At 34.8% G+C, this 27,225-nt stretch overlaps 4 protein-coding genes across 7 annotated transcripts; 2 read left to right on the plus strand and 2 right to left on the minus strand.

Moving 5' to 3' along the window:
* Positions 1-7,111: 7,111 nt before the first annotated feature.
* On the plus strand, positions 7,112-10,742 carry LOC132641944 (cytochrome b5). The gene is made up of 3 exons (XM_060359094.1): positions 7,112-7,397; positions 10,029-10,095; positions 10,218-10,742. The coding sequence occupies exons 1-3, from the start codon at positions 7,311-7,313 to the stop codon at positions 10,463-10,465; spliced, it is 402 nt and encodes a 133-aa protein (XP_060215077.1). The 5' UTR covers positions 7,112-7,310; the 3' UTR covers positions 10,466-10,742.
* A 586-nt stretch (positions 10,743-11,328) lies between these two features.
* LOC132641945 (folate synthesis bifunctional protein, mitochondrial) lies at positions 11,329-14,317 on the minus strand. The gene is made up of 2 exons (XM_060359095.1): positions 14,117-14,317; positions 11,329-13,093 (listed from the first exon to the last, which is right to left on the minus strand). The coding sequence occupies exons 1-2, from the start codon at positions 14,181-14,183 to the stop codon at positions 11,631-11,633; spliced, it is 1,530 nt and encodes a 509-aa protein (XP_060215078.1). The 5' UTR covers positions 14,184-14,317; the 3' UTR covers positions 11,329-11,630.
* A 2,482-nt stretch (positions 14,318-16,799) lies between these two features.
* LOC132641946 (fructokinase-like 2, chloroplastic) lies at positions 16,800-21,716 on the plus strand. 2 transcript variants are annotated; one of them, XM_060359096.1, is made up of 5 exons: positions 16,800-16,980; positions 17,696-18,216; positions 18,754-19,388; positions 20,162-20,633; positions 21,094-21,716. In XM_060359096.1, the coding sequence occupies exons 1-5, from the start codon at positions 16,940-16,942 to the stop codon at positions 21,318-21,320; spliced, it is 1,896 nt and encodes a 631-aa protein (XP_060215079.1). In that variant the 5' UTR covers positions 16,800-16,939; the 3' UTR covers positions 21,321-21,716. The 2 variants fall into 2 exon arrangements, with proteins under 2 accessions (XP_060215079.1, XP_060215080.1); XM_060359097.1 differs by having other exon boundaries at positions 18,757-19,388.
* An 895-nt stretch (positions 21,717-22,611) lies between these two features.
* On the minus strand, positions 22,612-26,918 carry LOC132641947 (probable 6-phosphogluconolactonase 1). 3 transcript variants are annotated; one of them, XM_060359100.1, is made up of 4 exons: positions 26,793-26,918; positions 25,480-25,661; positions 25,253-25,388; positions 22,612-23,375 (listed from the first exon to the last, which is right to left on the minus strand). In XM_060359100.1, exons 2-4 carry the CDS (start codon positions 25,650-25,652, stop codon positions 22,884-22,886), a joined length of 801 nt encoding a protein of 266 aa, XP_060215083.1. In that variant the 5' UTR covers positions 25,653-25,661; positions 26,793-26,918; the 3' UTR covers positions 22,612-22,883. The 3 variants fall into 3 exon arrangements, with proteins under 3 accessions (XP_060215083.1, XP_060215081.1, XP_060215082.1); XM_060359098.1 differs by lacking the exon at positions 26,793-26,918 and adding an exon at positions 26,555-26,715; XM_060359099.1 differs by lacking the exon at positions 26,793-26,918 and adding an exon at positions 25,786-26,092.
* Between the last annotated feature and the right edge of the window lie 307 nt (positions 26,919-27,225).

The raw sequence follows: 27,225 nt of genomic DNA on the forward strand, positions 1-27,225 counted from the left end.
TCCGAGAAAAACCGAGATTGAAAACCCGAGTTTTGTTGGTTTGATTTGGGTTATAGATTTTAAAACTCAACTCAATTGGTTTGGTTTGATATTTGAAAAGCTCGAACCAACTCGGTCCATGTACACTCCTAGAAAATATCATGTGAGTAGAACTTAAAAAGGAAAAAAATCAAAATAATGCAACGGACCTTTAGAAATCTTTTATTGAGTTCGAAATTCTGCAAGTTAACTCTAAAATTTTCTGACTAGTGGAGCAAGTGAAACATCAAGAAATTCATTGTCCCGGAGTTCAAGGAGGCAGTTCAAACTATTCAAAACTTTCTCAACCGCATATTTCAAACTCTAGCATATTATGATGAAGTTTTTTCGTAATTTAGTCACGAGTATTTTCATATAAATTTTATTTTCTCATTAAAATGCGGCTAAAATTTAAATAATTTTAAAAAGCTTGCTAAAACTTAATTAAGTCCAAAAAAGTGATTATTTGTCAAATTTTGAATTGTTGTAGACTTGTAGCAGGTAAATTAGAGAGTTTATACAATTGTGCCAAACAAGAAATTGGTTGTTTGCCATGGGCCCCCGGGAGAACTTGAGATTTCCTTTATGTAAGGATCAAGTGCTTGGATTTAATGGGCCGAGTAACCGTATTGGTATCGCTATTTAATTTAGGGGAAAAGACATAAATGGCCGCTGGGTCATAAATAATCCCATGCGCCGGCCTATTTATTTCCAAACCCAAATATTAGCTGATAAACTATTCCCATCCGGTAGTCAAAATTTGTAGCAAGCCTTTTGTGGCGATTAAAAGTCGCAGCAAAAGATTTAAAAAGTCGCCACTAAAGGCTGGGCGGTCCAACAGCCCCATCCCTTTTTGTGTAAGAAAAAAAAAAAGTTAGACTTTTTGTGGCGACTAAAAGTCGCCACTAAAGGGTTGCTACAGAAAATCAGGCTTTTTAGTGGCAATTAAAAAAGTCGCCACTAAAGGTTAAATATCCCAAAACATGTATAATATGTGTATATTTAGTAAGAAATATCCCAAAAAACTCCGAGACAATTTTTGTATATAATATATATCGTTTTTGTATAAAAATATGTATCAGTACCTGTTGACACTTAATTTTGGCTCAACGTGCTTAAAATTAACGTTTTGGGGGGCCCTGATTCGTTAAAAAGCACGAAATACATTTTTACACATTTTTATATTTTTTCAACAATTTATTGATGATTACCCTTTTTTTAGGAATTTTCTCAATTTATTGTCATTTTTTTCAAGAACCATTATTTTGCACATGTATAGCACAATATTACCATTTTCATGAAATTAAATTGTTTCTTAATTTTATAGAAATACATTTTCATATCTTGCACATTAATATTTATATTTTATACTTACGTTATTATTTATACATGTATTAATTAATTATATTTTAGTGCAGTCCGACAGTGTAGAAAAATTGGAGCAATTAATTTTTAAACGCGGAGCAAGAATTCGATCAAGTAGAGGTCTTATCACTTTTTTTTAAAAAAAGAAGTTGATGGAGGTGATGTGTTGGGGACAAAGGGGTATGGTTTCATTATTTTTGGGCATAAAAAGAGGTGTTTGATTATATTATAAGAAAAATGGGGTTAATTTAATTATGGGATCCAACTCATATTGGCACACAAACACACACCTACACAGCAAAAAAAAACAATACTCAGATTTTCCCCCATCTAAACCCTAAACATTTTTGCTTTCTCCCCTCACTTTTTCTTAGCCGCCGACCACCACCCTCACCGCCACTGGCAATGAGATTCACCTCCACCACCAGTCGCGAAGCCCACTACCCCACAACTTCATCTTCCCCGTCCCCCAACCATACCACCACCGCGACACCTCCATCAACCACCACTGCCTCTCTTTTTCGTCACCGTCAATGACACCCCAAGCAGCCAACAACCATCGCCACCTCCTCTCCTTTTGTTTGCCACTGACACCACTATTTATGGCCCAAAATCGAACCAAATCTTCGACAATGTCGATACATTTCTCTCTGGCGATTCCAGCTTGTAAACTCGTTGGTGAGCTTTGTAGCCGTCCACAAGCTTCGGTGTAGCATTGCTTGCTCCGTCTTTCAGCTGCATCGATCCTCTTTTGCTCCTCCAATCCAGTATCTCTTGGCTTCTTGATTTCTCAAGTTACTTCATTTTCATCTCCGCAATCTTCCATCGATCTTTGTTGATTTGGTCTAGTGCTTTCTTGTTCTGAGTGTTTGAGTGTTGAAATCGAACTCCTTGCGTGCTGTGTTGATTCATTTGCAACTTAATATCGTGCTTCCTGATTTTGTACATTGATTTCATGTTTCGTTTGTTTGATTTCAACAAACCCATCTGATTTCCATCTCTGCATTCCTTTATGTTGTTGTTTGTCCTCTGCTATGTCCATCTAAATTTCCTTATCCAAGAACTATTGTATGTGTTCTTAGCTTTTATTCTTAGATAGGGTATATGTCTTTTTTCACTGTTTAAGATTAGTGCCTTGAAATTCCTCATATATTGCTTCCTGTTGTGTGATTTCTTTTGAGATTCCGCTATGTTTATCTTCACATCTAGTTTATCTGGTTTTTGCCCAATAGGATGAGCACCAAAAAGTGCTACTACCATACATTGTGCATCTGCCACATTATTGACATATAAGGGAGATTTAGTTTATCATTGTTCACCAATCTCCTTCCCTTAACTCCCGGATCCAAGAATAAGTCTGCCACTGCTCTTGAGGTACTGCATTTTTGCCAAGCTATTTAAGGTAAACAGTTTCTGCAATTGGGGTCAACAATCGCTGCATTTAGAGGAGACATTTTGATGAGAAATGATGTTGTTTTGGGCTGAATTTTGTCACACTTTGGTGCTATGTGATGGCATTAATAAAATGCTACGCTTTGAGATCATATGTTGTATCATGACATCCCATTTTGGCTACTGTATTTTGGATAAATGTGCTCCTACACTTGAGCAGACTGCTGGCATTTTTGTCTATGTGATTGAGCTGTTGTATTATCAAACCCATCTTTGTTGAATTTTTAAACTATTCTGTGGCTTCATATTGGTGAAGAATTAGCTGCTACCTTATCATTTAAAAGTAATAGTTACTGCACTTGATGAGAGGTAGTTATTCCTATACCTATTATATCCTATCGCTGTCGCATTTATGCAATTTATGGCTGCCCTTTAAGGGCAGATTGTTGCTGCAATTCATGGTCTGAATGTTGTATACTTTGTGGTTGAGTTATGCCACTAATTAAAATGCTGAATTTTTATTTTTTGCCAAACATGTTGCATGTTTGAGGTTGAAATGAGATGCGTTTGTAAGGCAGATTTTAGCCAATTTGCTACTCCCTTTAAAGCTTTAAACATGCTATTACTTGACTCAAATTGCTGCTTTGCCGCTGGTTATTGCCACTACTTATAGCTATAGCATCATGCATAATTGCTGCACTTTGGTAGGTGCCTCTGTTGAAAAAAAAAAGAAAAGAAAAGGAATAGATACTGCCTTAAATGAAAGTTGGTGTGAAGTTATTCATTTCCTTTAACTGAACAGATGCTACACTTGACAAAAGCATCACCGATTTGAATATGATAGAGTTTGGCCGATGAAGAAATTTCCGTCGATTTCCAAGGCCTTCCATGTACAAAGACGGATTTTTATTTTTAGTTTATTCATTATTTTTTTAATTCATCCGATAATTATTTATTCTCTTACTAATATTTTTTTATTAAGTCTCATGCAGGTATCCGAAGTTATTTTTTGAAGATGACACTCAAAAGAAGTTCAAATAGCTTCTTAGATTCTTTGTTTATATTTATTTTACATTCTTAAATTATGCAAGCATAAAATATAGTGCAACTTTATTTTTTAGGGTGTAGGTTGGTGGTATTTATTTATGATCTACTTAGCCGATTTAAATTTTATGTGTTTTAGACATATTAATATTAGACAGTTATTATTTTTGTAATTAATATTCTTATAGTTATCATGTTTTGCTAGAGTTTTAATTCAATAGCTTAGCACACTTAAGTGAATAAATAGGGTGATTTGCCTCAATATTTAGGCTTTAGAATATACTCTCATAATTAATTGATTAGGCGTACATACTTAGCTAGTTAAATTAGTTAACTCACTTCGAGGGCAAAATAATTTCATGCCCATTTTTTATACCTTTGTCACATACCCAAGCTTCTAAGTTGCACATAACTTCTTTTTTTAAATAATTATTATATCACATATGTATAAAATACGTATTGCATGATTATTTATGTGAATAGTCATATTAGTTATTCTTTAGTCTAAATTTTATTAATTTTTGTAAATAATAATCAAGCCTTTTTACACATCCCTCGTATAGTTAAATTGGTCCAGCCGGAAACCATATTTGTGGATTCTGAAGGATGCCTAACACCTTCCCTTCGGAATAATTTGAACCCTTATCTAGAATCTCACTTATTTTCGTAGACCATGTTAAGCTGCATATATTAATAATTTATAGGTACCCTAGTATACCTTAAATGCTAGGTGGCGACTCTGTACATAATTAATTATTTTAGAGTCCCATAAGTTGTGCTTTGTTTAGCCTTTGGTAAAAATAGAGTGCAACAACAGTACCTATCTGTAATGTATAGAAACTGTACAAAATATGAATCACTAAGGTATGTATCATTTTTGTATATAATATGTATCATTTGTGTATATAATGTGTATTATAGAATAGAAAATTATATCATTTTTGTATATAATATGTATCAGTTTTGTATAGAAAGTGTATATATAATTCCAACATGTGTATATAACCTATATCAGTCTTGTATAGAAAGTGTATCATACGTATAAAAAATATATCATAGAAACCGTATCATTATGGTATATAATATGTATCACTATTGTATGTGTTAAAAATAAATATCATATCATTATTGTATAATATGTGTATAATAAATGAATAATTAACGTATAATTTATGTATAATAAATGTAAGATAAATTCCAGCATATGTATATAAAATGTATAATTCTTGTATATAAAGTGTATATATAATTCCAACATATGTATATATGCTGTAGCAGCCCTATAGTGGCTACGTTTTTGTGGCGACTTAGTCGCCACAAAAAGTCTTTTTTTTTCTTTTTTAAGCGTTGGGCTGTTGGGCCGGCCAGCCTTGTCATTATTTTGGGCCGACAGGCCATTTTTTGGCATTAATTTGGGCCGACCGGACACCTAGTGGGATTAAACCCAAACAGTGGTTAAATGTGGGATTAGTTTGGATGAGTGGACACACATTGTCCTTTTCCCTTTAATTTATATTTGAAGTTAAATTTGTTTTCGCAAGTTTTCCGTTTCGGGAACAACTTTAGACGTGTGAGATTAAAGTTGTGAAAATTCGCATTTGAAGTTTGGCAAACTTGTACCTATGTCTGAAGTGTGATCTTGTGAAGGTCAAATATTGGACATTTACTGTAATTTGGCATAGCTTGTCAAGGCCAACTTCAGACATTTTTGACTGAAGTTGTGGATTTGACAAAGCCAAACTTCAGACATAGTTTAGTGAAATTGTAGATTTGATAAGGCCAAACTTCAGACATATTTAATTGAAGTTGTGACTTTGGCAAGACTTTAGATATGTATGCTTGCCAAAGCTACACTCAAAACATTTTTTATTGAAATTCAGGTAAACAAATTTTTATCCAAAACCATCAACTTGTTAGTCAAAATTCAACAATCAAACACATGACTCAACACCCAAATCTACCTCAAATAAGCTTAAATTTGGAACATAAGTTCATATATCATAAAAAACAAACTTCAATCATCAACTTGCCACAAAACAAAAACAAATCTAACCATTTCATTTTGCAACAATAGTGGTTTGCTATTGTCTTCTTAATTAAATATTGTGCATACTTCTTTAATGTATAATTGGAAATAATTATCAATTTTAGTCTTAAATTCTTAAAGTGATAATTATTTTGAGCTAAAACCACAGTTAAAAAGATAATGATGGAGCAGCAAATTCAGTTAGACTCGACTTGATAATGTAAAAAGCTTGATAAGTGGCGGACCTAGTAAGAGGGAGTGGGTTCAATTGAATTACCTTTTTTTGAAATATAATATTCCCGTTGTTCCAATTTATATGAAGAAGTTCGCTTTTTGAGAGTCAAACAAGAAATTTAATATTTTAAATTGTTAATTATTGTAACTCATACTACTTTTAATTACAATTGAATTCTACCAATAAATTATTTTTCAAATATTGTATATTCAAATCTACGGTCAAAATTAAAAGGCTTAATGCATATGCGGCCCACTAAATTTATTTTCCTTTTTCATTTTGGCACCTTAACTAAGTATTGCTCCTATTGAACCCCTGAACTCGTCCTCAAGTGTGTCTATCAAACACAATCCGACTTATATAGTATTCCATCTTCAATGTAGCAACATGCTAATATATATTTTAATTTAATTATGCTATCTTTTAGCTAAGATTAGTAGCAATTGAAAGGGGAAAAAAAGTAACTCTTAATTAAGGTGACAATGAAAGAGCAGAACCAGCAGAAACCGACACATCCATGACTTAAAGAATCTTCTCAGTTAGATGTGTCAATAATCATAGTGAGTACAGTAAATATATTAGTACAATGTATAATAATAGAACCGGTGCATAGGATAATTAGGGAATAGAGGACCACAAAATGATTCTTTTTCCATTTTTAAACCGAATTCCCGCTAATAAGGGGCACTAATTATAGCAACTAGTGATATTAGAGCATATTGTACTAATTGACATGATTTTTTTCTAATTTTTCCGTAATATCTTCTTAAGGGTTAATATCAGTTTTGGTCCATCAATTATTAATATTTATGTTTCAGTTAAAATATTACTCCACCTCATTTCCCCAATTTAATTTATAATTTTAATAAAAATCAGATTTAGGGAATTTGATAGACACATTTGAAGACGAGTTCAGGAGTTCAACAGGAACAACTCTTAGTTGATGTTTCAAAATGAAAAAAATGAACAAGTTTAGGAGGGCCGCATATGCATTAAGCCAAATTAAAAAGTATCAACTTTCCAACATCAAATAGTATAATTATTAGGGATTTGGTTGAGTTCGACCCGACCCGACCCGACCCGGAAGCAACTCCTTTCCCACGAAAAACCAACCGCTGCCGCAACCATAAGCCGTATAGGGTTTTAACTCATTTTTTTCAAAGATTTAATTTTGCAACTACAAAAAAGAAGCATTTGACAAGAAGAATTGTGGATTAAGTGTTTGACAAAATGCCAACTCTAACAAAACTATTCACAATGGAAGAAACATCTCAACACAACACTAAAGATGATTGTTGGGTTGTCATTGATGGCAAGGTATTAATTAATTCTTCAACCTTTTTTTTTTTTTTTTTTTTTGTAATATGGTGGATAGGTGTGTTTGTGGTCCTCAATTATTAGATAGACTAGTATTGTTGGGGTTACTGCTCCTTTTTTTAGACTGCTTTATCATGCTTTTTATAGTATTTGCCATGTCTGCTTTACTTCTGTTATTTCCTTTTCCGGACTGCTTTGGGTTGCTTTTCTTGAGCCGATGGTCTATAGGAAACAACCTCTATACCTCCCGGGGGTAGGGGTAAGGTCTGTGTACCCTCGACCCTCCCAGACCCCACTTGTGGGATTACACTGGCTATGTTGTTGTTAATCTGTTTTTTTTTTTTTTTTTCTGTTTATGGTGAATAGTTGTGCTAGGAGAGACTAATATTGGAATTTGTCAATGATGCCTTTTTCCAGTTTACGTTGATGGGTTTTTGGAATATATTCTTATTGTGAATGTGATTGATTAGATAGTCTCCTAGGTGCTTTCTTGCTATGCAGTTTTAGACCTTGGGGGTGGGGGGAATTTTCCGAAAAATGTTTTTGACTAACCAACCAAACACGGGAGAATAAGTAAGAAATTCACTTATTTTCCAAGAACACATTTTTGCAGGAAAACAATTTCCTCCATACCGAACACACTGATAGAGTTTGTGGGTTTCACAGTGGGTGTGACTGTATCTCTATAAACTAATTTTAGAATATTAATTACTAGGATCTTTTATTCTATTTTAATTGGCTGATGCTGCTTTCAAGTTTTCATGTTAAATATCTGACTTGATTGCCATGTTGAAGTTCGTTTAGGCGTCTGAGTGTTATCATATGTATCTGCTTGGAGTCGGGTTAGACTGGTGCTTGTACATTGAGTATATAGTGTATATAATTGGGACGGGCTCAAATGCCCTCTAAGGACTAGTAATAATGGACTTAATAGAAAGAAATGTATTCTTGAGCATTGCTGACTGTTTTTGCTATGTTACATACTATTTTAATAGGTATGCATCTGACACAGAATGAAGGATCTATATAACATAGCTATCTTACTACATTTTGTAGTACTAAGCATAATGACTGGAAAAGTGTCAGCTGTTTGGGGTAGTGATGGTATTTGTTTTTCTATTGGAATCAGATATGTTTTTCTAGCATATCTGTATATATATTAGGTAGCTTGATTTACTCCTATTGTAATTAGGAATTGATTTGTATTGATTTTCTTTTCTTTTTAGGACATGTAAACTTAGCTATTTAAACCCCAATATCTTGAGGGAATAATCAAGCTGAGTTCTCTCTCAGACTCTTCTTTCTCACAGCTTCTTCCTAAAAACTAAATAAAAGACTTTCTTGGGGATAAGGTGATGCGGCGCTCTTTTTGGTATTCACTTGTGCTCACACATGAATCTCTAATGCTATGAAGAATTTATGCAAGCTTACATCGGACAGCGTTTAGAGAAATTATAATGGTTATTCTATCCATGCTTTTCTCATAGTTTTTATCTGCTTGTTTCCATATTAAGTTGACTCATTTCAAGACCTCGGACATATTTTCTTCATATATTATGACATTGCAACCTGAAGAATATTACAATTGAATTCTACCAATGCTGTTAATGCAGCTTGAACTTCCTGATATTACCTCTTGCAGTTAGTTGAGCTATTTTATCTAAGTTCCAAATTATTGTGCATTTAAAGACTTGCCCATTGCACCACATTCTTGTGTTAGCCATCAAAGTAAACTTCACTTGGAGTCAACCCCATATTTAACTTCTTGTGGTACAGATAAACCTGAATATAGGAATGCTTAATATGCAACTTGCCAGTCGTGATGACATTGGTTTTGGTTTGATAACTAGTCGAAACAGGAACCGGGAGGATAAGTTTACATCCCTCAAACTTTAAATCAGATGGTAATATGGGCTTAAGATACTCTATGCCTCCACAATTTGCTATAAGATAGTTTTGAAATTACAACACCACCAATTGAGACTGATGATCTCCACTGGTCTTTACAAAAATATGTTTTCAATGTGATAAATTTGTCTAGAAGGTAATATTATTGCTGAAATTGAATGCTTTGAGTTGCACCCAAGGGTGTGGTTTAGTGGTCAATGAAGTGAATGCAAACCTTGGAGAAAGACAAAAAGAATACCAGGTGACTTCTTTCCATTTGCCAAATCCTGGGTGGCAGAGTTACCTGTATTTGTGCTGGTGGGAGGTAGCAGGTATCGATGAAATAGTCAAACTACGCGAGCTGTCTCGGACACCAACATTGTCTTAAAAAAAAAAAAAAAAAAAGAAGAAAAAAGAAAAATTGAACGATTTGAGCTATCTCCTTTGACGCCAAACTTTTTGTTTGCTCAGGTAAGGGCCATACTTAAAAATCATATTCTAAGATATCCGTACTACCAACGGTTGAGAGCTGACATGAAGATTATGTTCCTAATTAAGAAGAAAATTATCCTTCTTTTGGCTATTTGTATTAGCTACTTATTGTCCGTGAGATGTTTTGATTGTCGTGTTGCTGCATCAGAAAAATATTATGTAGCATTTGCTGATATAGATTGTGTTTACTAGTATACCTGTTTCTCCATTTTGCTGCTTTAGATTCTTAACTTCTTTGCTTGGTGCATGCAGGTATATGATGTTTCATCTTATTTGGACGAACATCCAGGGGGAGATGATGTTCTACTTGGTGCTACAGGTACCAATTCATTCATATTCTTTCTTGTGAAATTACTGCACACTAATAAGTAAACGGGACTCACTTTTTCGTATGTCATTTGAAAGATCACAAATTGACTTGTCATGAATTTTCTTGTATAGGAAAAGATGCCACAGATGAATTTGAAGATGCTGGACATAGCAAAGATGCAAGGGAACTGATGGAGAAATTCTTCATTGGGGAGCTTGATCCATCTTCCACTTCCATCCCACAACTTGAGATTGTCAAGAAGGCGGGCAGAAATATTCCTAAGAAGGTTATGGAGATTACTAAGCAATATTGGTTCGTTCCTGTAGCAGTTGTTGGCATCTCTGTGGTGGTTGGCTTCTTGTACACACGCAAGAAGTAATATCAATTAGATATTCCCTCTTGGATGTTAGTAATGTTGTGCAACATAGACTGAAAAAAGTATTCATCATATCTTTGGAGGTTCAGGAATTTTGGGACGTGATTGCTGAATGCTCATTTTTGTTACTGTTTGAGATGACAAGAAATTTTCCAAAACAAATTATCACAAATAGGCATTTCAATACACAGTTGCTGTCATTTTATATTGACGAGTTTCACTGTCCGTATAACATTTATAAAATAAAGCACTCAGAAATGACATATTATCTTTTTCTCTAGTTTCTTTTATTTAAATTTCTTTTTGAACCGGTAGCATCCGGATCAGCTTGCTTTATCGAGTGGTATGATACCAAAATAGCATTTCACAATGCAACTATGGTACGTCGATCTGAGTGAACTGTATTTGATATCTCAAACTTGTGGCACTGCTGAAGTTGCTAATTTTATCTACTCTTATAGGAGTAACTTATTTATAACACACATGAAAATTTTAAACTTCTCTTAGTAATAATCTGTGGAAGGCTTTTGAGGTGCAAGGTTTACAGACAAAGTACAGTACATGCTAAATGCAAGCTATAACTAATGAAGTACTTAAAGATTGATAATGTAAATGCTTAGTTTATCTGTCAATTTTTACGTTGTTTCACAAACAAACAAAAACAAAGGTAATTTTATACAGCAGCAAGAAGATCAAACGAAGTGCCTCCAAGTCGGGCTGGCATATGAAAAAGATGGAAAAAGGGGGAAAAAACAGATGCTAGTACTAGTTTAGACAAACACCCTTATGATTAAGGTTATTAGATGTCTTTCTTAAGGGGTGTGCAAAGACCGTAAAAGACAGATAATATAGACCAGAAAAAGCAATTTAGAGAGATGAAGATTTCTTCCTTGATTGAAAATGGTAAAAGGAGAACCAATAATGCATAAAAAGTAAAAACAAATCTCATCTACGTTTTACAAACTTATGAAAGGAAAGGAAGCAGTGAATCAAGGAACTTGTTAACTTTTCAAGTAAAATGTTTCACTCACAAAACTTTGCTCTTTCTGGTTTTATATCACTTCAGCTTTGAGTTCTTTTGCAAGATACAAATCTCAGAGCCATAGATGTTTTACAACGAGAAATGAATGATCCAAAAACAAAACGTAGCTCGTGTTGACTTTTACTTTTATCTCTGTTTCCTTTCCAATAATGCATCACACAAACGAAGGGCGTCTGCATTATATTTGACATTATGTACTCTTACAATATTGGCACCATTTAAAATCCCTGTGGTCACAGCAGCAACAGTTGCTGGATCTCGTTCACCTGCAACAGGGCGAGCACAAACATCGCCAAGGAATCTCTTTCTGGATGGTCCAATCAATAAAGGAGCACGAGACAAAGCCAAGCTCCTCCTTGCAATCTCACTTCGAATGGTTGTCAAACCCGTTAGAATATCCAAATTATGTTCAGTCTTTTTGGAGAATCCCATCCCCGGGTCAATTATTAGCCTCCAAGCAGGAATACCGGCTAACTCTGCTTCCTTGAGCCTCTCGTAAAGTTCGGACCCCACATCCTTACAAACATCGTTGTATTGTAAGTTCTCGGGATTTTGCATTGAAGATGGATCACCTCTCATGTGCATTGCTATATAAGGTACTCGAAGTGCTGCAACAACACTATACATGCTGGAATCCAAACGTCCACCAGATACATCGTTTACAAGATGAACCCCGTTTTTCACTGCTTCTGAGGCAACTTCCGAATAGAAGGTATCCACGGATAAAAGCTTCCCTTCAACCTCGGGTATTTTTGTGACAGCTTCTATGACGGGAATTAGCCTATCTAATTCTTCTTCAACGGATATTTTTGTAGCATTTGGACGTGTAGATTGTGCACCAAAATCAATCATATCTGCACCCTCTGAGAGCATTAAACGAACCTGAGAAATTGCTGCTTCTACGGATATATACTTCCCTCCATCACTGAAACTATCGGGGGTCAAATTAAGAATACCCATAAGGGAGGTTTTCAAAGACGAGTCATGTAAGTGGTTTCCAACTGGCAGAACCCTTTTCATCCCGTTTCTCCCGACGAGAGATTCACCTCCGAGTTTCTCCCACAACTCGAAAAGATCACTTGAATGTTTCGAAAACGAATGCCAACGTGCAACTGTGTCGTTATCTATATCTGAACCGAGTAGATCAATCAAAGGCGCCACGACAAACGGTCTCTCCCAAATTCTTTCATGTGGAACATCAAGAATCTCAGAATGAATCTTGAACTTCCCGTAAAACAAAATATCCAAGTCAATAGGTCTAGGACCATATCTAATCCCGGTTGTACGACCCATGTCCTTCTCGATCTTCTTAAGCACGCTTAACAACTCGTGGGGCCCTAGTTTCGTGACACCTCTAACAGCAGAATTCAGAAACTGAGGTTGATCAGTTACATAAGCAGGTGCTGTCTCATATAAGCAAGCATGCCTGGTAATTTGTATACCTGATTTCTTCATTAGGTGTAACGCTTCATCAAAATTCTCAAGTCTGTTTCCCACATTACTTCCCAAAGCAATTACTACTTCTTGCTCTGGGGAATGAACTTCCACTACACAATCTGGGGACGAATGGATAGAGCAAACGCTCGGTGCTGCAAACAAGATTGAAAAAGAATATCAATCACTCACTACATGTCTACGCCTTAATACTAAACTAGTTGAGGGTCGGCTATGTGAATCCTCTGTCCATCATGTGCTAAATTTAAACATCTCTATAACGGCGTCGTTTGTATCTTGGCTACTATAGCGAAATGCTGTTATAGAGAACATATAATATGACATAACATGAAAGATCGGTTCCACAGAAAACATGGTTATTAAAGTGAAATGTTTTAGAGGATGACTGTTATAGAGAGCTATGCCTGTATTAAGGTCCATTTTATCTCAATTTTTAAGATTCAAAAAGAATATGTTAGAAAAAATGGCTTCTATTGCCATCAACATTCAATAAAACCTCACAACAAATGTTGAGACTTTGTAATTTCTTAAAAAAAAAAGAAACTATATTTTTGTACAAGACAGTATTCCATTAATGCCAGTAATATCACATGCCAATTACATCAGAACCATACAAAGATTGATACTTTATGATTGATAGAGCACAAAATATAGGGGAAAACTAATAGTATTCCATTGATGCATTAATTACACATACCAATTACATCAGAACCTTATAAAGATTGATACTTTATGATTGATATAGCACAAGAAAATTAGGGGAAACTAATACCCCTCCGTTCACTTTTACTTGTCCACTTTAGCATATCAAAAAGTGACAAACTTTTTTTTTTCTTCTTGTTTTGCCCTTAACATTAATTACTCATTTCAAAATTATTCTCCAAGTCCAATGAGATTATATACCAATTACTATGAGTATTATAGTAAAATACATATTCCATTTATTAATTCTAAACGGTGTGCAAAGTCAAAATGGACAAGTAAAAGTGAACGGAGGATTAGTATTCTATTAATGTCATTAATTGCACTTACCAAATTACATCAGAACCATAATAAAGATTGATACTTTACTACTGATAGAGCACAAAAAAATAGGAGAAAACTAATTAAAGAGGTTTGAAGGCAAAAAAAAAAAAATCTAAGTGAAAAAATGTTACCATTGCAAGATTTCTTGGATGTTTTGAACCCAAACTTTGTGGGATTTAAGCGTCTGAAGATATTCATTTCAAGAATGATATAAATATCAATGAAGATGATGATATTAATGGCTCTGTAATGTTTCAAGATTCACAGAAATGCAAGAAATTTCCAGGATAATCATTCTATGAACATGTTATATGCACCTCTTTGCCAGAATTTATTTATAGTAGTAATGCATAAGTGAAGCCCAAAACATACCTAGTGGCAATTTGTTAAATTCTAATAAACACTAGGGACATTTCAGTCTTCAAAAAGTTTGTCTTTATAACATGGGTTTAAGGTAATAATTGTTTGGATTGATTTTTTTTAAAGTAGTTTATAAGCTAAGAGCGAATACTCAATTTTTAGCTTTTCAATTATTTTTGTACTTTTTAGCCTAAAAGTAAGCGTTTGAAAGCAGTTTTTATTTTGTAAAACTTACACAAATAGTTACATTTTAATAGCTTCTAACTAATTATAGCTACAAGTTAAAGATTTACAATTCGTAGCTGTTTTTGGCTGTATTTCAGTTGTATCTCGCATTTTTGAAATATAGCGAAATACAGCGAAATACAAAACACGTTAGAGTAAATTTAGGCTCTATTTTTGGAACATATTTTTTTAAAAAAATTATGAGAGAAAAAATAGGCTATATTTTTTAACATAATATTCTTTTCCTTTTTAAATAGTAAGTCAAATTAAATCAACCATATTTCACACAAATCACTGAAGAGTAAAATCAGGCCCTATTTATGGAACAGTTTTTTTAAAAAAAAAAATTATGGGATTCAATTTAAACCTTCCCATAAATCACGCATAACGGTTGTTCTTCCATAAAAGCTTACGAATCTCTCTCAACTTTTATCACTAAAAAATATACATTGAAATATAATGAATATATGGTTAATTGTTTAAGAAATATAAAGTTATAGTATGCGTATATACAATGGTATACAATGGAATACAATGAAATATATCAGAAACTGTTTCATAAATTAGAAATACAAAATGCAGAAATACATTGAAATACAGTGAAATACATTGAAATACAGTGAAATACATTGAAATACAGTGAAATACAAAAGTCGTGAAAACAAAGTGTAGTAAAAATCAGCTCTATATTTGGAACATTCACTATATTTATACCAAAAAAAGATAAATACATTGAAATACAACGAAATAATATACTGAAAATTAAATATATTGTTTGTTAATACACTGAAATATACTGAAACATTTTATCAAACACTTGGTGAGCATGAAGCTCCACAACTCTCATCAATGGTGTTCTCATGGGAAAGAAGCGAGTCATCTCAGATTGCTACAAAAAGGACATCATCCGGAGATAAAGACTTTCAATTGGACTAGTTAGAGGCGTGGGATGACCTGAGTGGATGTAAATTCTGATAGCTCATATCTACTATGTCCATCAACTGTTTTGAACTCAAATTTACCTCAAACTTTTCCCAACAATCTCTAGATCTTTCTATCTTTGATAGAAGTCCAGCAACTAGAACAACAAAAAGAGGAAGGCCTTGACACTTTTATGCAATTATGTATCCAATTTCAATTAGTTCTTCCAAAGGACACTTTCTTTTGGGAATATCTTCAACTGGAGCAATTCCCAACATTCTTCTTTTGAAAGGAATCGAAGGAGATGAATGCCATCACGATTAACTTGTGAAGCCACGTCTTGGAGTCTGCTTGTGAAGAGAATTCTACTTCCATAATCTCTGTGTGCGCCAACAGAGAGAGAAAGAGGGGTGAGGGAGAAAATAAATTTGGTAGGTGAGAGAAAATCAATTTAAAAGACTAGGAGATGGAACGGAGAGAAAAAGAGGGGTGAGAGAGAAAATATTTGGATAAAAAAAAAAATTGTGGGTAAGTGGGAGAGAGGTACTTATTTTTAGGGAAATATACTGCAGTTACAAAAATAAGTTATAGATGATAATTTGATAAATAATTAAGCTACCAAATATAATTAAAAAAAAATAGTTATTACTAATAAATAAGTCTCAGAGGTAGTTATGGGCTGTAAAAATTCCTTTTATTTTACTCATAAAAAAGTACTTTCTTCGTTCACTTTTACTTACCATGCCTATATTAAGTGGTACATATATTTAATGGATTTAAAAAATAATTTAAAATAAATAATTAATACTATTAGCAAACTTAGCTATTAAGAAATTGTCTTCTCTTGGTATGCTAAAAGTGACAAGTAAAAGTGAAAATTTATTTTTAAAATACTGGACAAGTAAAAATAAATGGATGAGTAGAAAAGAGCTTAAAAGCCGATAAACCCTATCCAAACACCCTTTGGTTAGTTGGTACGCGAACTAAATTATCCCAAAATTATTATCTTGGGACTAATTTATTCCATTTGAGAGGTGAGACAAAATAATTTCAAGGTTAATGGGATAAGGTGGATATCCATCATTAAGTTTAGGCTTCCTTTTATACTCTGTTTAAGTTTGGGCTTCATTTTATATTCTGTTTAGTAGAAGGTGAGATAAATTTATACTTTTTATCAAACATGATACTAAATTAATCTGAGATATTCACCTTATGCCGTGTACCAAACTACCCATTAATTATGGACATATCCTTGAGAAATAATCAAATAATAATTATATTAATTAAAAGAAGAAAAAAAAAATTTGTTTCTTCAAAAACCCAAATCCCAAAACCCCTTCTATCCAGTTCTGTTTACTGCTTCACAGTAACATTGAACTTGAAGGTCTAAAACCTCAAGTCTTCATTGTTGGGTTGCAAAGATTGTAACTTTTTAAGTTCTTTTTACTATGGCTGCTCTTTCTTTCAGCTTTTTTTCTACACTTCCCAGGTTCTTTTCCTCAAAATCTTTTATCTTCTATCATATGCTCCTTTTTTTTTAAAATTTTCTGCACTGTGTTATCTGGTTTACTTGTGAAAATTGGCATATAACTTATAAAGGTGTCACCTTTACAACTATTTTGTGTGTGGATAACGTTCTGTTATGGTGAAATTTGGAAGTAAAGTTGAATTTCTGTGTTCCTGCTTTCTTATACTAGTCTATTAGTTTGAGGGCAAGTTGAATTTCATCCATTTTCTGTATGCTTTTATAACACTTCTTATTTGTATTTGCATAACATTGGTTTGAGATATTTTAAATGGAGTAACATGGTCAATGAGGATTTTGGGAATGAGGGGTAGTAGTAGTAGTAGTAGTAATTTTTTGTTAGATATGCTTGTGATTAGTGCACAGAGGGTAAGTATTGGTTTCACTATTAGTGCATAGTTGGAGTTTATGTGGAGAAAAAACCATTCACTTATAGAAAACCAGAACAAAATGAGTGGCTTTAAAGTTGCAATTTTTAATTGTATAATCAGTCAGTATGCAGAGAGGGTGTTTATCTTGATTGTAAAGATTCAATGTCTTTGCTTCTGTCTATGCATCTTAGATTTTTCTGATTTCAAAACATGGAGGAAATTTGAAGGATAATTTGCTGCTAAAACTAAAATATGCTTCAAACAGGAAGAGGAAACAACTAAGGTTCTATCTTTTCTCTAATATGCAGGCAGCATCTGCATTGGAATTTTTTCCCAAATATGAAAGTAATGCAACTTCAAGATCTTAAACTTAAAAATAAATGGGTTCTTATGGCAGTCTCTAAAGAGGGAACTCCAGAGGATATAAAGACCGGCAGGACATCAAAACGAGCTCCAGTTTCGTCTAGGCGAAAGAAAGTAGTTGACACTTCAAATGATGAGGAAGCCGAAAATACATCAGGGTCAGTTGAAGAACCCAAAAAAACCCGGGGGCGAACCCGAAAGAAAAAAGAAACAGTGGAGAGTTCAATTGGTGATTCTGTATCTGATGTGGAGGGTAATATCACTGATGGAGAAGCTGTAACAGAACCAGAATCAAGTATGAAGCCGAAGAAAACCCGACGAACTCGAAAGAAAAAAGAGACAGTGGAGAGATCTTTTGAGGACTCCATGTCAGATATGGAGGGCAATGTGACAGATGAGGAAGCCTTACCAACTTCAGGGTCAAGTGAAGAGCCCGTGGAAAAACGAAAACGAACTTCAAAGAAAGGTAAAATCTTTATACAAAGATATACATACTTCCTCATCATTGAACACTTGTGCTCTCTTTACATTTGGCGAGTTTAGAAGTTTAAGAGCCTGTTTGGATTGGCTTATTTTAGGTGCTTTTAATGCAAAATAGCTTTTAAGCACTTTTGTAGTGTTTGGGTAAAATAAAAACGTGTTTTTAAGTTAAAATGACAAAAGTAAGTCAAAAGTCATAAGCTAGAATTCCTAACTTATGGCTTTTGGCTTATAAGTCAAAAGTCATAAGCCCATCCAAACAGGCTCTAAATTGCAAATCTCTCTATGCATAATTTTGCAGGCTTTTTCATTTTTGGCCTGTCGGCTGAAATTAATTATGGGCGCTAGCCAAAATATACAAAACCTGTACACTGATTATGTATATATATGTGTATTATATGTATATTTTGTGTATACAGTATGTAATTATATGTATATTTATACTTAATATACAAATCCTATACATTTGCTGGCTATTATTCTTTTGAGCGGTCCAAAAATGTAATAATCCCTAATTTTGCAGCAGCTTCTAGCTCTAGTAGCCTGGAGAAAGAACCAACTCAGAAGGTCACACGGCGGAGGAGAAAGAAGGTTGATAATTTAGAGGATGAAGGTAGCCAAACAGAACTCAGTGATATTGAAGAAGAGCTACATGTTGCAAATGTTGATGCGGATAGTGACGAAGAACTGGACTTCGACAAAGATGGTGGAGAGGATATTAGCTTCACATATGGATGGCCACCCCTTGTGTGTTGCTTCGGGGCAGCACAGCATGCATTTGTTCCTTCAGGGAGGCCGTCCAATAGACTTGTAGATCATGAATGGCATGAAAGAATGAAAGATGCAATGTGGGACCCTGAAAAATTTATCAGGGCTCCAGGGGGATGTTCAAGTAATGTTGCTGTGGCTCTTGCGAGCTTGGGTGGTAAAGTTGCCTTCATGGGGAAACTTGGTGATGATGATTTTGGTCAGTCCTTGGTATATTTTATGAACATCAACAAAGTTCAAACACGATCAGTTCGCCTGGACAGTAAAAAAGCAACTGCCGTCACACATATGAAAATAGGTAAGAGAGGGGGCTTGAGGATGACTACCACCAAACCATGTGCAGAGGATTCTTTATTGAAGTCTGAGATCAATATAGATGTCCTTAAGGAGGTGAGAATCTGAAAGAACCAAGTTTTATTTGGAAATGTGAAAGGATTGATATTCTAGTTTCTTTGAGGAGTTACTATTGTGGAAGTCATTATTTGTGTGATTCTTAATATTGCATAATCTGAATGAGAAATGACAAAAATGGTCCCTTATGTTTGAGGGTAGGGTTAAAATGGTCCCTAATGTTTGAGGGTAGGGTTAAAGTAGTCCCTTAAAGAACTGCTTTCGTCCTTTAAGTTTGCTAAAAGTTATTACTTCTCCGTCAATTATTTACCAAACTCTGTCTGTTAGATTGGACGAGAACTACAAAAAGAAAAAAGGAAATTAATGGGTAACTCCGATTTAGAGGTAGAATTTTTGTAGTTTCTGCTATTTTTAATTTATTTCTAGAGTCTGGTGCATCTTTTTTGAGGTGTAATTTCTGCTATTTTTTTATATCTTTTTAGTGTCTAGTGCAGTTTTTTGTGCATACTTTAGGATTTTATGGGACTTTCTCGGTGTTTATTGTTATATCTTTTTTTTTCACATTTCCGTCAAATCTAACAAACATAAATTGTTAAATATTTGACGGAGACTGGAAGTGTGAAATGATTACTATTCTAGTTTTCCTTTTGGATGTGAAAGTTTCCTGACAGGTTTCTTTGAGGAGTTACAAGTATGGAAGTCATTATTAACGTAATTCTTAATATTGTATCATCTAAGCATACTGTTTTCATGTTCATTTGGTATGTTCTGTTAGTGCTAAGTGGTTTCATTCGTTCTAATGTGTCACGCAGGCCAAAATGTTTTACTTCAATACATTCTCATTGCTCGATCCAAATATGAGATTAACCACATTACGGGCAACAAAGATTTCGAAGAAGCTCGGAGGGGTTATCTTTTATGATCTCAACCTCCCATCTCCACTATGGGAATCCAGTGATAAAGCCAAGACATTCATACAACAAGCATGGGATCTTGCAGATATCATAGAGGTTACGAAACAGGAGTTAGAGTTTCTCTGTGGAATAGAACCCTCCGAGCGGTTTGACACCAAGGATAATGACAGGTCTAAGTTCACTCACTATCCACCGGAAGTAATTGCTCCACTTTGGCATGAAAATCTAAAGGTTTTGTTCGTGACTAATGGGACTTCTAAGATTCATTACTACACCAAGGAGCATAATGGTTCTGTTCTAGGGTTGGAAGATGTGCCTCTGACCCCTTATACTTCTGATATGTCTGCATCTGGGGATGGCATTATTGCAGGTAAGAGAATGATTGGAAGGTTTTCATTTGCTAAGTAATGTCTTTATGTGATTACGTCTAGTGATTATGGAGAGATGAACGTTATAATGCGAAAACCAATAGACAAATTCAGCCATAGTTTGGACAGAACAAAACATCGGATTGGTTACCTTCAAGAAGACTTTTTGTTAAACCTCAGTTCACTTATTGATTTTTTTTTAAAAAAAACATCCAAGGTGTATGGTATATATTATTATATACTTCTTAGACAGGCGCAAGTGTAAGACTCGGAGACTTCAGTTTCTATTGGTTCTTGATTTGCTTACTTATCATGCTAGACATTTGTTTTTAGCATCTTATATTCGGTTTTACTGTATCTCTACCTATTAGATTGCTTTGTTTCCTCTGATGATCAAATCATTTTCGTTGCTCATTTTACAGGGTCTCCTCAACTTAATATCTGTTGAAACTTTTGTTTCAGGTATCATTAGAATGCTGACAGTTCAGCCTCATCTTATGACTGATAAAGGGTACTTAGAACGAACTTTAAAGTACGCTATTAGCTGTGGTGTGGTAGATCAATGGCTACAGGCAAGGAGATTAGGGTATCCTCCTAAAGAAGGTATGGAAGATGATGTGGTCCCGGACGACCATGGCATAAAGTCGGTAACAGAGAGGGAATACCGAACACTGGTGCCTGTAAGTTGATGGTGTAGATGCTTGTAGCCAGCCCATTATGCTTATGTTGACATGAAATGCCAGGATGCCCTGTCTTCCTTGGACAGTAGAAAGTCTTGGTGTTGGAAATGATTCTTTCTGGCATCACTGTGATTGTAGCTGTAACTGCTTGTACACGAATTTTTTGAGTTTTTGTACGTGGTATCGGAGAAATCATACGGAGGGAAAGACGACGCCGCTAGTTCCATTTTCCTGAGGCTTTCTTGACTGCTCTGCCTTTGATGTAACATTTGTACTATTTTTTGACATATTGGAGAAATTTAGATTATTTAGCACAGAAGGCATTGCATTTGTTGTGTATCATACACCAATATCATGTCATCTCCTTTTTGTTATTCCTGAATGCGCTTGTTAATCATACACCAATATCATGTCATCTCCTTTTTGTTATTCCTGAATGCACTTGTTAGAGTTTTTAGCCTTTTTTTTTATTTTTTTTATTTTTACCATTTGGTGTTCGGAACTCACTGGACCGACTAATTTGAATTTACGTAGCGCTCCCTATCAGGGATAACTGCATTTCCAAAATTCTAATTCGAGTTGGTTAAAGAGTGGGGGAGCTTTCATCAGTGGGGTTCTATCACAGCAGATATTTGAACCATAGTCCTCTTAGGAATCAGTTTCTCTAAAGAACATTGATTCCTGTTGAATAAAGATGAAATGTAACTTCTTGTTTCTGATGTGCTCAAACACTGAACTTCTATACCATATGGCGTTAACCTCATCAAAATGCCAGTGCAGCATATTTTGAACTGCCGTATCGGAGGGGTGGTATATTTGAATCATTTAAGTAATGACAGAAGTATTTTTGTGCTGATAGTATAAGAGAGAATAACACCGATCCTTCTCGCATAGTAGACAAGCAAATTTGACCCTTTACCCTTAACTTTATGTATCAACAAGACAACAATAGCAACAACATACCCAGTATAATCTCACAAGGTGAGGTCTGGAAACATTAGAGTGCACACAGATCTTACCCTACCTTGTGAGGCTAGAGAGGTGGTTTCCAATAGACCCTTGGCTCAAGGAGAGGTACACTTTAACTTTATGTATTAAACTTTTATATTCAAGGATATTAATTAGGCAGTTCTTATGAGATCATCTGGAAATGCCACATTACATCTCTTAAACCTCTTGCAGCAATAAAGATGCTAAATTCAATATTCCTCTAGTTGCACATGATGTAAATTGCAAGAGTTTTTGACCAACGGGGTTTGACAGAATTTTACAAAGAAACTAATCAACTTTAAAAAGGAGATTCTGGGTAAGGATCCAATTTTATTTCCATCTTCCCCAACAAAAAACACACTTCTCAAACCCCACCTCAGAAGAGAGGACTGCAGGTGGAAGATACCTAATCCAACAGAACAAAAAGCTCCATATTTTCTTCTCAAACAGGAAAAGGGTGTCAAAAATTTGAAACAAAAAAAGGGATGATCAAAAGAGAAGACTTGATGAAAGATGAGAATGAACTAAAGTTGTATATGCCTTTTGCTACATATACAAATCATACATTTTGAAACCCTGGCCCTACTCGGAAAATTTTGCGCCGTCAAGTTTTGATGCAGCTGCCTTGTCCAGAAACCAAACCAAATTCCCTTTAGTTGGCTGGACCATTTTTGCAGGCAATGTCGGGCAGTCGGGTCCCAAATCATCAATCGCCGAATGAACAGCCTCAGCTTTGTTGCTTCCAGTTACAACTATAGCCACATTAGATGAAGAGTTGATAACAGGCAAAGTGAAAGTAATCCTCTCCGGAGGGGGCTTGGGTGAGTCGGTGAGAAAAGTTACCCACTCTTCTTTTTCATCGAGTATGGAGTGATTAGGGAAAATAGATGCAACGTGCCCATCCGGTCCCATTCCTAGAAGGATGAGGTCAAACTTGGGGCAGTCGCTGATGTCAGAAACGTTGATTACACGAGTCCTCACGAGCTGTCGAATAACAAACTCATAGTCTTCTGCAGCTTTTTCTGCTGAGACCGTGTCGTTAATGGAATGTACATGGCTTGGAACAATAGGCACCTGAAACATAAAAGCACAATATATAGATGAGAAACGCAAGAGCAGACCACTTTGGAAACTAAAATCAATTTCAGAAGCCCTTCAGACTTGGGAAAAAATTTCATCAATGAATTTCAGCAATACGGTTAAAAGGAAGCATTTAAAAAAAAAAACAATACATCTGGCCTAAGAAAAAGAAAAAAAAGTACAAATTGAGGAATACATTATAACACGGAGCAATAACATTTTTTGGTATCGCCAAAAAGACTACAGCAGCTTGAGCTGGCGATTGATGAGTGTACTATCAGATTACCATGAAATCACCTATTTTGTTACGTCCATTTAGTTCATTCTGCTTTGAATCCTCTTAGGAGGACAAAGTAAACAAAATGGGAGTAATAAGGTAAAACGAACTATGAAATTCTGTGTCTTCTCCTTTATTATCCCCATCCTCTAAACAGAAGCATAATCACCATTAGAATATCTAGATTTGGTTATCAAGCCCTTTTTTTAATAAGTTGGTTATTCAGTTTTATAATTACCTAAAATTCATTATGTCAATCTTTATCTGTGAAACAATCAGCATTAGTCTAACTTAGTAACTGCAGAAAAGTGTTGTTTGAACTGCAGAGAAGTTTTCTTTGAAATTGTCTAATCAATCAAGAAAAAGATGAAACGTAAAACATAAGGAAACAAAAATCTGTTTTCTCCATTAAGCTTTGTAGATCACTCATTTTGGTATTGACCAAATCCGTAAATCAATCTCTTCAGGCCAGCAGCCAGATGGATGGTCTTAGTATGACCTCAAGTTAGTATTTCAACCACTTCGGGGTCCTGAGAGCTCATAGTGAGCGAGTATAATTGGACATCATAAAGAACTGAAACCGACAGCAAAATATATTGTGTGACTGTCAGTTCACTATGTTCACGTACAACACACATCCATCCAAACTCTGACCCCCCTTCAAAGCAAATAAACATTTATTAGCAAATAAGCACCTACCACTGCTAACTTTGTCCTTTTTCAAGCATTTAACAAGCCACGACGGGTCACGAATTACATGTGGATGGCAATCTACTACTACGCCGTACTATGCAAAATTACAAGCTCAAAACATTGTGGGACATCAAGGAAAAGAACTGATCAAAAGAAATATGTTACACACCTTAAATCATGGCTGCAGCTACAGTACCGACAACAGCCATGTGCAAAGGTGGAGCCAGGATTTGAAGTTTATATTCGTACATGCTAAATGGATTTAAGATAAAACACAGAGTTTGGACCAAGTTACGGGGTTCGGCCGAAACCGTACCTTGGTATCTGGCTCCGCCCCAGTGCCCATGCCAATGTTCAGACCCTTTCCCCACCTCCTCCCCTCAAAAAATCTCACACCCACTCCCACGCCCCGGGAAAAAAAGGAAAAAGAAAAAGAAAAGGAAGAAAGAAAGAGAGAAAGAACATCCTCACTTCTGTATAGGATGAACACAAACAACATATACAAAAAATAATTTCAACAATTACATTTAACTGGTGTTTAGCATGAGAGTTAGCCAAAAAGTAGTAATTACAACAGCGTGGATGCCTCCCTTCCTATTTGATGCACCATATACAAAGATTAAAGGTATCTAATTCTTCCACCTCGACGTTGCACAATTCTGTGTTCCAAAGCTGAAAGATTATTATATCTTTAGGATAAACTGAATCAACCCAAAAGAGACACGCCTCATTAGAGGTTTATTTAAGAGAATACTTGACAAAGGTACATGTCAATTGTCATCAAGGATCACAACGCAAAATAGGGAGATCCATCGTTACAACTAAGGTTCGAATCAATAATACCATCAATGGTAGATCAATAGCATACAAGAAGATCATGTAAAAGTTAAGAGTTATCTACCTTGGACAAAAGTCCATCCTTGGCAAGTTTGTAATTACTGTCAGCATGATTTTTCGCCACCACACGTTCGTCCACCCAAAATATATACCACTTAGCCCAATCAACAGTTTTGCTATAAGGAGCTTCACATAGTTTTCTGCTTCCCAAGAATTTCAAACCAATTCACTACCTTATAAACAAGGGAAACAAAAACATTTGACTGCAAAAAATACAACACACTTACATACCCCATCAAGCTGATGAGGGAGCCACCAGATAAAGCAATAGTAAATACCCCCCTCTCCTTCACAGAAGCCTCTGATAATTCTGCAATATAATCTGCCAAATCAGTGTTGAGTTCGTCCAAATACTCGTAAATCCTCACCTCTCTTCCATCTTTATTAGTCCCAGAAAGAGCCATACTTGTTTACTGCACAAATCATAACATAGTAAGCAACAAGTCAGCTACAATTGGGACCATATTCTGTTTGATTCACCTGAAAAGGAAAAAAAGAAAAAAGAAAGGGTCTAACAATGCCACAATGCTCATTTACCATGAAACAAAACACAGATTCCCAAATTGCACAATCTGAATAAAAGTAAAGGAGCAAAACTATGGCTTCCTTTTCTGCAGAATTCATTAACTTTGGCTCAAACTCTGTATTTATGTTCAAAAATCCACTTAATATGTATAAATAACTTATCCAGAACCTAGTACCCTATCGTTTTTAGAATCCAAAACTCAAAACTCAAAATACCACCTCCGCCTCTGGACTTAAACATTAAAGCAAAGTAAGAATTCAGTAGCAACTGTAGTACATAATCAAAAAAAGAACTTATCTTTGACATTGGCAACAACAACCCCCCCCCCCCAACCAACCCACCCACATACACCTTCACCCAAAAAAAAAAAAAAAAAAAAAGAACAAGCAAAACCAGTAGTCAAATTCTGAAATTCTTAAGAACTCAAAAATAAAATCACATCATACTAACCAATTCAAGGTTTAGATATTCTTAAAACACAGAAATCAAACAAACTAGTGCATGATCACTTCACAAACATCAAAAGGGGAAAAAACAAAGACAAAAAGAAATGAAGATGATCAACAACAAGATCAAAGCTCCAACTCATTAAATCAAGAACATGCACGTAAAGAAAAACCTAAAACAACACTATAGACAAAAACCCCAGATCAGAAAAAAGTCATCATCGTCTTCCATTAATAATCTTGAATTGCCAAAAAAAAAAAAAAAAAACACCAAGAACATCAAAAAAATAGAACCCCAAGGAAAAAAAATAATCTTGAATTACTATTAACTTACAAAGGAGAAGGAAAATGATGGGTTAGGCAAAGAAAGGGAAAACAATTAAATGAAAGAAGAAAAGATAGGTATAAGCAGTTTCTATACAACATATATAAAGACAACACACACACACACACACAGAAATAAATGTATATATAAAGTTATAAACATCATAGGAAAAAAAAAAATCTTGAAACATTTTTTTTTTTTACTGAATAAAACATGAATTTTGCTATGATGAATATAGGGACTTTACCTTATGTGATACCACGTGCACAAGATGATGGTGACAAAAATATACTAAAATTCTTTATTGTGTTACTGGATAAAAATGAGAGAGAAAAAGATGAATCACGTTCCTTATCTACTTCTAAAACTTGTGTCAGAAAATATAAATTGACTTTGTTTTCCTAGATACTCTGCTATGTTTTATCTAAGCAATTAATAAATAAATTTTTATGTAATTAGTTAATTTAATTAACCTTAGGTTTAATGGAAAGAAAAACCTTAGATTTAATAATTGGTGCACATTTAAAAAAAATTGAGTGATTTATCTTATTTAATTTACCATCTATAATGCGCAAATTTATGCTTTTAAGCTAATGATTTAGGAACACTATTACATTATTACTCACTCGAGATTTGGAGTGGATTTACAATTAGTAGGCGTCTGGACATGCGGTTTGAAA

Source organism: Lycium barbarum, chromosome 5, assembly GCF_019175385.1.
Source record: "Lycium barbarum isolate Lr01 chromosome 5, ASM1917538v2, whole genome shotgun sequence".
NCBI classification, from domain to species: domain Eukaryota; kingdom Viridiplantae; phylum Streptophyta; class Magnoliopsida; order Solanales; family Solanaceae; genus Lycium; species Lycium barbarum.

Coding starts and splice junctions, on each gene's coding strand:
- LOC132641947 (XM_060359100.1), bottom strand. CDS start 25,652: ATGGCTCTTTCTGGGACTAATAAAGATGGAAGAGAGGTGAGGATTTAC. Junction 25,389..25,479: donor TCCCTCATCAGCTTGATGGG/GTATGTAAGTGT, acceptor CTTGGGAAGCAG/AAAACTATGTGAAGCTCCTT. Junction 23,376..25,252: donor AGGATGGACTTTTGTCCAAG/GTAGATAACTCT, acceptor TTTATGTTTCAG/GTGCCTATTGTTCCAAGCCA.
- LOC132641944 (XM_060359094.1), top strand. CDS start 7,311: ATGCCAACTCTAACAAAACTATTCACAATGGAAGAAACATCTCAACAC. Junction 7,398..10,028: donor GGGTTGTCATTGATGGCAAG/GTATTAATTAAT, acceptor TGGTGCATGCAG/GTATATGATGTTTCATCTTA. Junction 10,096..10,217: donor TGTTCTACTTGGTGCTACAG/GTACCAATTCAT, acceptor TTTCTTGTATAG/GAAAAGATGCCACAGATGAA.
- LOC132641946 (XM_060359096.1), top strand. CDS start 16,940: ATGGCTGCTCTTTCTTTCAGCTTTTTTTCTACACTTCCCAG. Junction 16,981..17,695: donor TTTTTTTCTACACTTCCCAG/GTTCTTTTCCTC, acceptor TCTAATATGCAG/GCAGCATCTGCATTGGAATT. Junction 20,634..21,093: donor TGGGGATGGCATTATTGCAG/GTAAGAGAATGA, acceptor CTTTTGTTTCAG/GTATCATTAGAATGCTGACA.
- LOC132641945 (XM_060359095.1), bottom strand. CDS start 14,183: ATGAATATCTTCAGACGCTTAAATCCCACAAAGTTTGGGTTCAAAACA. Junction 13,094..14,116: donor ATCCAAGAAATCTTGCAATG/GTAACATTTTTT, acceptor TCTTGTTTGCAG/CACCGAGCGTTTGCTCTATC.